Source organism: Callithrix jacchus, chromosome 22, assembly GCF_049354715.1.
Source record: "Callithrix jacchus isolate 240 chromosome 22, calJac240_pri, whole genome shotgun sequence".
Lineage (NCBI taxonomy): Eukaryota > Metazoa > Chordata > Mammalia > Primates > Cebidae > Callithrix > Callithrix jacchus.
The window spans coordinates 24838484-24848994 of record NC_133523.1 but is presented as its reverse complement, the minus strand read 5'-3'; the positions used below and the strand labels follow the sequence as shown (position 1 = coordinate 24848994).

The 10511-nt window shown below is 36.7% G+C and overlaps 1 protein-coding gene across 1 annotated transcript in view; it reads left to right on the top strand.

Moving 5' to 3' along the window:
- The window catches only part of LOC144576521 (zinc finger protein 738-like), a 28693-nt gene extending 19723 nt beyond the window's left edge, over positions 1 to 8970 (top strand). The window contains exons 3-5 of the mRNA XM_078359894.1: positions 8 to 82; positions 8244 to 8369; positions 8867 to 8970. Of these exons, the coding sequence (XP_078216020.1) occupies positions 79 to 82; positions 8244 to 8369; positions 8867 to 8970 (234 nt within the window). The 5' untranslated portion in view covers positions 8 to 78. The remainder of the gene's footprint in view (positions 1 to 7; positions 83 to 8243; positions 8370 to 8866) is intronic.
- Positions 8971 to 10511: the final 1541 nt, after the last annotated feature.

Genomic DNA, 10511 nt, shown 5'->3' with positions numbered 1-10511 from the left:
TGACAAGACAAAAAGAAAAAAAAGGAGAGGAAGAAAGGAAGAGGGAGAGAGAACGGGAGGCTAGAATGCAGTCTAAAAATGGGTATTAAAAACCTCTTTTATGCCAATAATTGTGCTTAATAATGGAGACAGAAAAAAAATGAGGGAAGAAAATAACACACAAGTAGCCAACCAATATTTTATTTAAACCTGTGAGTAGGTGTAATGTGGTACTGATAAGAGTGTATATTCTGTGTATTTAAAGTGGAGAGTTCTATAAATGTTGATTAAGTTTACTTGTTCTGGATCTGAGTTCAAGTTCTGGATATCCTTATTAATTTTCTGTCTCATTGATCTATCTAATATTGATGTTGAAGTCTCCCACTATTATTGTGTGGGAGTCTGAGTCTCTTTATAAGTCTTAATGTATCTGGGTGTTCCTATATTGGGTGCGTATATATTTAGGATCATTAGCTCTTCTTGTTGCATTGATCCTTTACCATTATGTAATGACCTTCTTTGCCTCTTTTGATCGTTGTTGCTTTAAAATGTATTTTATCACAGGTGAGAATTGCAACTCCTGCTTTTCATTTATTTGTTTATTTTTGCTCTCCATTTGGTTGGTAAATCTTTCTTCATCCCTTTGTTTTGAGTCTTTGTGTATTCTTGCATGTGAGATGGGTCTGGATGCAACATACTGATGGGTTTTGGCTGTGTCTTTTGATTGGGGGATTTAGTCAATTTAAATTTAGGATTACTGCCATTTGATGTTAGCTGGCTGTTTTGCCCATTAGTTGATGTAAATTGTTCATTATGTTGATACGCTTTACTTTTTGGTATATTTTTGGAAAGGCTAATACTGGTTGTTCCTGTCTATATGTGTAATGCTTCTTTCAGAAGTTCTTGTAAAGCAGGCCTGGTGGTGATGAAATCTCTGAGTACTTGCTTGTTCACAAAAGATTTTATTTTTCCTTCAGTTGTGAAGCTTAGTTTGGCTGGATATGAATTCTGGGTTGAAAGTTCTTTGTTTTAAGGATGTTGAATATTGGCCCCCACTCTCTTCTGGCTTGTAGGATTTCTGCTGAGACATCTGCTGTGAGTCTGATAGGCTTCCCTTTGTGGGTAACCTGACCTTTCTGGCTGTCCTTAGTATTTTCTCCTTCATTTCAACCCTGGTGAATCTAACAATTATGTGCCTTGGGGTTTCTCTTCTTCAGAAATATTTTTGTGGTGTTCTCTGTATTACCTGGAGTTGAATATTGTCCTGCCTTGCTAGGTTGAAAAAGTTTTTCTGAAAAATATCCTGAAGAGTATTTTCCAGCTTGGATTCATTCTCTTAGTTGCATTCAGGTACACCTATCAAACGTAGATTAGGTGTTTTCACATAGTCCCATATTTCTTGGAGACTTTGCTCATTCCTTTTTATCCTTTTTTCTCTATTCTTGTCTTCTCATTTTATTTCATTAAGTTAGTCTTTGACCTCTGATACCCTTTCTTCTGCTTGATTAATTTGGCTGTTAAAACTTGTGCATACTTTGCGGAGTTCTCGTGTTGTGTTTTTCAACTCCATTAATTCACTTATATTCCTCTCTATATTGTCTATTCTCGTTAGCATTTCGTCAAACCTTTTTTCAAAGTTCTTAGTTTCTTTGCATTGGTTTAGAACAAGTTATTTTAACTCCCAGAAGTTTCTTGTCATCCACCTTCTGAAACCTACTTCTGTTAATGGAACACAGTCATTCTCCATCAGGCCTTGTTCTGTTGCTGAAGAGGAACTGTGATCCCCTGTGGAGGGAGAGGCATTCTGATTTTGGGTATTCTCAGCCTTTTTAGGCTGGTTTCTTCCCTTCATTATAAATTTATCCACCTGTGGTCTTTGTATTTACCGACTTTCTAATTAGGTTTCTGAGTGGACGTCCAATTTATTGATTCCCAGTGCCCGAGTCTGAGCAACCCACTGCACCGGCTAAAACAGCAGCGTTAAGATTGATGGTGCTTTTCTGCCTGGGAATCTCCGGTCTGGTTTCCTTTTTGAGTCTGTTCTTCAATCAGCTGAATAGGCAACTCTGTTTTCCCAGAGCTCCAAACGTTGGCCAAAAGGGGGAACCAGTCGCGTTTACTCTGCACCAAGAACCACTGCACCGAGGCCCCAGCAAAACTGCCCTGCCAGCCACAAGAGTCGCGCTGGTTACCCATGCGGCTCCTCCTCTGGGAATCTCCTGATCTGTGAGCAGCAAAAATTCATCTGAAAGTGTGGCGTCCTCTTGTTCTCTGCACTTTCACTGGGAGCTACAATCCCGAGCTGCTAGCGATCAGCCATCTTGGGTGGATCAAGAGAACTGTACATAATTTTATAGAATCTGTTTTGAGAGTTCCCAATGGTGCAGGGCTCAGTGGCTGGCTGCTCATGTCCTTCCATTTTCATTAAATCGTTATGCTGGTCTGCTGTTGCTTTTACCTGGCTCTCTGTCTTCTCTGGTGCATGAATGTTGCTGGTCTCGAAGGTGGGAATTCTGCTTTCTCTGTCCTTTTTAGAGGACACTTGGGCAATGTTCAGTCTAAGGCTAATTTTTTTCCACTATTTAGACAAGACTCTTTTTTGTATTTGAATGTCCCGTGAGTTATGAAGTTTTCCAGTTTGGTGGTTGGACAAGCATTCTTCTCAGTCCTGTGTGAGTGGGGATCAGAGTTTTGAGTGATGAATCTTGTTCTACTTATAGAGCTCATGCTCACAATTTTTTAATAAAAAAAAACAGATAAATCAGAAATGTAAAGTATGTATTTTAGTGTCTTAATTTCAAATTTTTAACTTTAAAATTAGTGTTTGCACAGACATTCTATTTAGCAACTTGTTTTCTGTTCCTGCACATCTAGTAGTTTCTCCATAAGGCACAAAAACTAAATATAAACACAATATCAATTTTTGTAAATTACATTAAACTCTTTATTTCTATATGACTCCCATTTGTCTGTATTTATATTTTATTTTATACATTTTAAATAAAATCCATGACAGAGAAATGGGAAGAAATAAATATTCTAAGTTTTTTTCTAAATATTTGGATTTATTGAGTCCTTAGAATCAGTGCATAGGCTGTTATTAGAATTAAGTCCCATAATGTGTTATTACAGTGCTCTGTAAAATCTTCTTGAGCACATAGTATCTGCTTAATAAACATATTATTAGTATATGTGTCTATGTTGTTTTCTAAATACAGATTTTTAAGGCCCAGCACGGTGGTTCACACAAGTAATTCCAGTGCTTTAGGATGCTGAGATGGGCTGATCATTTGATGTCAAGAGTTTGAGACCATTCTGGCCAAGATATCTATTTGAAATACAAAGAAAAAAAATAGCCAGTCATGGTGGCACAGAACTGTAGTCCCAGCTACTTGGGAGGCTGAGGCAGGAGAATCACTTAAACTTCAAAAGCGGAAATTAAAGTAAGTGTAGATCTCACCACTGCACTCCAGCCTGGGTAACAGAACAATTTGTCTCAATAAATAAATAATTAAGTAAATGCAGACTTAGTCAGATGTTGCCACTTTCTGTTTTCCCTGTAAACTTTAAAAAGCCAGCAAAGATTATGATACTTTAAAATGGAGATTGGTTGTCTTTATTTGTGCCAGAAGTATTTGTGTTGTGATGAGAGTACAAAGCATAAGAGACTGTGCTGGGCCTGCTTTCTCTAACTAATGCTAATGATGAGCCTGGGGGAGCAATGTCAGCAATGGCAGGGGATTTAATTTAAACACTCATTTATTGGCTCTTTCGAAAACTGTAGAGTCACACTACATAGGATGGGACCAAAATTACCAAGTAATTGTAGCCTCATTAAAACTTGAGAGGTAGTGCTTACTTAAGTCATTATAAGTTAGGTTGCTAATTAGAATCACGTGACTCATTTGCAAAAATCTCTTTACTGGTGACCTTCCTGTCGTAGATTTTGATTAATGTTCTGGGGTGCTTTTTTTTTTTTTAAAAGATGGGGTTTCACCGTGTTGGTCAAGCTGGTCTTGAACTCCCAACCTCAGGTGATCACCCACCTTGGCCTCCAAAGTGCTTGGAATACAGGCGTGAGCCAACATGCCCGGCCCATGCTGTTTAAATTAAATGTCTCATGTGACTGTAAGTTGTGGCCAGAATCAATCAAATAGAGGGGGTTCAAGATACATTTGTAAGAGTTAAGTTTCACCTGTTTGCTAAAGGGTGGTTCTAGAGCCCCTTTTCATAGGGTTTCATAGGGGCAGAAATGTAGCTTATATTTTCTTTAGTGTAGGAGAAATTGTTGGCATGGGAGGGCAACTGAGAACAGGAGAGGAAAAACTTATATATTTTTTGCCTGTGGAGCAGCTTATTGTTCCTCAATCTCTTCTGTTACAAAGTAAAGAAATAGCTGTAGTATTTCTGTCTTGATTCTTGCACCCATGGGTGTGGTGGCAGCAGGTAAACATGTGGTGCTGACGCCATTCAAATCATATTCTCAAGATGCAGGTGTAATTTGTCCAGAGAATCTTATCTGAGAAGAAATCCTAGAGATGGAGAACAAGAAAAAAATGGCTTTCTTAATAATGAATTTTTTTTTAGATGGAGTTTTGCTCTTGTTGCCCAGGCTGGAGTGCAATGGCATGATCTTAGCTCACTGCTAACTCCACATCTAGAATTCAAGTGATTCTGCTGCCTCAGCCTCCCAAGCAACCAGGATTACAGGCTACCACATCTGGCTAGTTTTTACAGTTTTAGTGGAGACAGGGTTTCTCCATATTGGTTAGGCTGATCTGGAATTCTTCACCTCAGGTGATCCAGCCACCTCGGCCTCCCAAAGTTCTGGAATTACAGAGTGAGCGACCTGCCCAGCAATGATGAAATACTGAATACTTATTTTATTTTTAAATTCCAGGATACATGTGGAGAACGTGCAGGTTTATTACATAGGTTTGCATGGTGGCTTGCTGCACATATTGACCCGTCCTCTAGGTGCCCTCCCTTTTTCCCCACTTTACAACAGGCCCTGGTGTGTGTTTGTCTCCCTGTGTCTATGTGTTCTCATTGTTCAACTCCCACTTGTGAGTGAAAAGATGAGGTTTTTGGTTTTCTATTACTGTGTTAGTTTGCTGAGGATGATGACTGCAAGCTTAATCCATGTTCCTGCAAAGGACATAATCTTATTTCTTTTTATGGCTGCATAATATGCCCTGGTGTATATGTACCATATTTTATTATCCAGTATTTTTGATGGGCATTTGGGTTGGTTCCATTTCTTTGCTGTTGTAAATAGTGCTGCAATAAACTATTACATACATGTCCATGTGTCTTTTTAGTAGATGGTTTGTATTCCTTTGAGTGTATTCCCAGTAATGGGATTGCTGGGTAAAAACATGTTTCTGGTTCTAGGTCCTTGAGGAATTACCACACTGTGTTCCATGATGGTTGAACTAATGTACATTTCACCAGCAGTGTAAAAACATTCCTATTTTTCCACAGCTCACCAGTATTTATTACTTCTGATGTTTTAATAATCACCATTCTGACGGGTGTGAGATGATATCTCAGTATGGTTTTGATTGGTATTTGTCTAATGATCCGTGATATTGAGCTACTTCTCATATGATTGTTGGCTTGGTAAATGTCTTCTGAGAAGTGTCTGTTCATCTTTTCCCCACTTTTTGAGGAGATTATTTGTCTATTTCTTGTAAAATTTTAAAAGATTCTTCTGGATATCAGGCCTTTATCAGATGAAGACATTGCAAAAATTTTCTCCCATCGTGTAGGTTGCCTTTTTGCTCTGATGATGGCTTTTTCTGTGCAGGAGCTCTTTAGTTTAATTAGTTTGTCAATTTTGGCTTTTGTTGCAATTGCATTTGTGTTTTTGTCATGAAGTTCTTGCGGATGCCTATGTCCTAAATGGTATTTCTTAGGTTTACTTTTTCTTTTTTTTTTGAGACAGTTTTGCTCTTGTTGCCCAGGCTGGAATGTAATGACTAATGTTGGCTCATCACAACCTCTGCCTTTTGGGTTCAAACAATTCTCCTGCCTTAGCCTCTCAAATAATTGGGATTACAGGCATGTGCCACCACACACCCAGCTAATTTTTTGTATTTTTAGTAGGGACGGGTTTTCTCCATGTTGGTCAGGCTGGTTTCAAATTCCCAATCTCAGGTGATTTTTCCACTTTGGCCTCCTTAAGTGTTGAGATTACAGACATTAGCCACTGTGCTCGGCCTCCCAGGTTTTCTCCCAGAATTTTTATAATTTTGGGTTTTACATTTGAGTCTTTAATTCGTCTTGAGTAAATTTTTGTAGAAGATATAAGTGAGAGGTTCAGTTTTAATTTACTGCATATAGCTAGTGAGTTTCCTTGGGACTATTTATTGAATAGAGTATCCTTACTCAATTGCTTCTTTTTGTCAGGTTTGTTGAATATCAGATAGTTAGAGATGTGTGGTGTTATTTCTGAGATCTTTTTGTTTTATTGGTATGTGTTTTGTTTTTATACCAGTACCATGCTGTTTTGGTAACTGTAGCCTTGTAGTATAGCTTGAAGTCATGTAGGCTGATGCTTTCATCTTTGTTCTTCTTGCCTAGGATTGTCTTGGGTATACAGGCTCATTTTTAGTTTTATATAAAATTTAAAGTAGTTTCTTTCTCTAATTCTCTGAAGAATGTCAATGGTAAATTGATGGGAATAGCATCAAAGCCATAAATTACTTTGGGCGGTATGGCCATTTTCATTATGTTCATTCTTCCTTCTTCTTTTCTTTTCTTGAGATCGTATTGCTCAGGCTGGAGTGCAATGACATGATCTCAGCTCACCACAACCTCTGCCTCCTGGGTTCTAGCAGTTCAAGCAATTATTCTACCTCAGCCTGTCAAGTAGCTGGGATTATTGGCATGCACCACCATATCCAGCTAAATTTGTATTTTTAGTAGATTCAGGATTTCTCCATGTTGGTCAGGGTTTCTCCATGTTGGTCAAGCTGGTCTCAAACTCCTGACCTTAGGTGATCCACTCACCTCAGCCTCCAAAAATACTGGAATTACAGGCATGAGCCTCCATACCCAGCCTCATGTTCTTTCTGTCCATAAAAATGGAATGCTTTTCCATTTGATTGTGTGCTCTCTTAGTTGAGCAGTGGTATTTAGGTCTCTTTGAAGAGGTCCATCCCATTCCTTGTTAGCTGTAGTTCTAAGTATTTTATTCTTTTCATAGCAGTTGTAAAGTTTATGTGTGATTTGGCTCTCTAATTGTTGGGTTATAGGAATGCTTGTAAATTTTTTTTATTTTTAGTGGAGGTGGGGTTTCACCATGTTGGCCAGGATGGTCTTGATAGCTTGACGTTCTGATTTGCTTGCCTCAGCCTCCAAAAGTGCTCCGCTTAAGGGCATGAGCCCCCACTCCTGGTAAATCTATTGTTTCTTTATGATTAAAGTCACACTGTAAGTAACTTTTGAGGGGGCAGTGATGCTGTGTCCTTTGTGTACCTCAGCCCATCATAGAAATGTCATGCAGTTAATGTTAATAAACCACTTACTTAATAAGCTTTGTGACAGAATTTTTTCTCTGGAGTTAATTATTTTTCTTTTCATTATTAAGTTTCTTTATGCAGTTGATGTAAATAAACAATCACTTTTAATCTGGTAGATTGCCCTTTCTTAGGTTTTCTTTGCATTTATCTGTCTTTGAAAAACAAAAAATCTCATCTTTGTTTACAGGCTAGAAAAACTGAAAAACACACAGGCTTGTTCACTTATTGGATATTTGACAAAATAGTTTACTTTGGCCAAAAACATTGGCATTGGTGGTGAGCTTGTTAGAGATTCGGAAACTCAGATTGTTTTCCAGATTCTCTGAAAAAATAATCTGCATTAATATCTCCAGTTAATTGCACACATTAAAATTTCAGCAGTACTTTCTAACTCGGTATGTCTTTTCCATCTGAAAAATTTACACAGTGCATTCTTGATGATGTAAATGTAGCATTCAAAAATGTACATGTAAGTGTTTATGCCCTCAGTTTCCTACCTCATTAAACAGATAAGTACCATCTGTATGTTGATGTTGTAGACCTTATGCCATTTTCTTTTCTCACAATTAGAGAATACATTAGAGAATATTTCTGTGTTGAGAGTTATTGATTAGATATTGTCAGTCACTCTTGTCAGTAAGAAGCAGCAGTCTTTATTTTTGTTTTACCTTAAGTCAAATTAAAAATTCTTCTTATTTTCCATTTGTTTAATATGTATGTGTGCGTGTATTTTTTAAGGAGTGTTGACATTTAAGGATGTGGCCATAGAATTCTCTCGAAAAGAGTGGCAATGCCTGGACACTGCACAACGGAGTTTATATAGAAATGTGATGTTAGAGAATTATGGAAACCTGGTCTTCCTGGGTGAGCATAACTTCAATACACAATTTAATAATATATTCTATAAGTTTTCTTGCTTGCTTGCTTTCATTCGTTCATTTGTTCTTTTTTGTAGAATAAATATTAGGAATCTTTGCTTTCAGATCTGTTTAAAAAAAAAAAGCCAAGATTTGTCTGGTAAAAATGAATTTTAAGATGTTTAATTTTGATCTGAACTTTCCACATTCCTGAGCTGATCTGTGTCCTTCACTCTAAATTAGCATCAAGTTTAGAAATTTAGTGGCGTAACGTTCTGTTTATTACATCTTAAAATCTGATTGCCACTGCTTTTTAATTTAGTAGTACCAGGTAGTGAAATTACAAACTTACAAAATTAAAACATGTTTTAAAATATTTTGTTATAAATTAGTATTTTAGAATTATTTTACTAAAATACTTTATTATATTCTTTTTACTGAGCACACTGTTAAGTTGGTAATTGGAGAATATGTGCGAGATTCATGTAATTTTTAATAAAACAGGTATTGCTGCCTCTAAGCCAGACCTGATCACCTGTCTGGAGCAAGGAAAAGAACCTTGGAATATGAAGAGACATGAGTTTGAAGCCAAACTCCCAGGTAGGTGAAAGTGAAAGTGAGTACAACAGACAACTCATGGAAACATCTTCTGTCTTATCTTATCATTTAAAATCTCTAAACATTTTACTTTTCCTTCAGTCACCTTCCTTTACCTTTAAAGTGACAACCAAAATCCTCTTCATGACACATAAGAGACTGTAAAATCTGATTGCTCTTTCATTGTTTTTGAAAATCAGATATGTGCATAATTTGTAGAAATTTTATATGTTAAACTGTTTTTAAGCTCTCTTTTTACATCATGTCTAAAATGTGTGAGGGTAGTGGTTTCTGTTCTATTATTGTTATTAGTTTTTTGAGATGAAGTTTTGACCTTGTCACCCAGGCCGCAGTGAAATGGTACAATCTCAGCTCACTACAACCTCCACCTTCTGGGTTCAAGCAATTCTGCTGCCTCAGGCTCCCAGATAGCTGAGATTACAGGTGCCCGCCACCATGCCAGGCTTACTTTTTTATTTTTAGTAGAGATAGGGTTTCTTAATGTTGGTAAGATTGGTCTTGGATTCCCAATTTTAGGTGATTCACCCCCCACCTCGGCCTCGCAAATTGCTGGGATTACACACGTGAGCTACTGAGCCCAGACTCTATTATTTTTGTATTGCTAATTTTTCTGCCTTTTTTTTTATAGCCTTGAAGTATAGTTTAAAATTATAAATTATGATGTTCTGATTTGTTGATTTCAAGATTGCTTTGACTATTCAACATTGATTGTAGTTCTAAGTGAATTTTAGAATTACATTTTCTATTACTGTAGAAAATATTGAAATTTTGATGGAGAGTTTATTAAATCTATAAATCATTATAGGTAATATGGCACTTTAACAATAGTCTTTTAACCAATAGACATAAAATGTTTTTACATTTATTTTTGTCAATTCAGTTTTTTAATTGATGTGTCTTTCATTTGAAAGATATTTAAGCTCCTTGGTTATATTTGTTCTTCCAAATGTATTATGTTAGTGCTATTGTAAGTAAGATTGCTTCCTTTCTCTATTGTATCAGACTGTTTAAAGTGTAGGAGCCACAAATTTATACTTGTACGTTAATTTCTATTTTGCTAATTAATTGAGTGTAATTATTACTTTAATTAGGTTTTAATGTAATGTTTATGTTTTTTATATAAGATAAAATGATCTACAAATAGCAACTTTTTAGTTATTTGTCTTTAATTTCAGTAACCTAAAATATTTTTTGACTAATTTTTATTGCACACACTTCCAATGCTATGTTCAGATAGTAGCATTGAGAATAGGCACAATATACTTTTGCATTGGTGTCTGTGAATTTGAAGGAGCAAAAACCTCTTCACCTTTCTATAAACTGGTTTCAGAAGGTAAAGACCTTTTGTTGAGCCCCAGGGTGATGGGATGCCCTATGGTGTTGTAGTTGAGAGGTTTTAGCGTGGTTACAAAGGCTGCTGGGTCTGCATTAGGGTCCATCTTTAGTTGGCTTGTTATAAGGGGACTGGGTAGTTCTAATTCCCATATGATTTTTGGGCAGACTGAATATTCTTCAGGACTTTGCTCTGTTT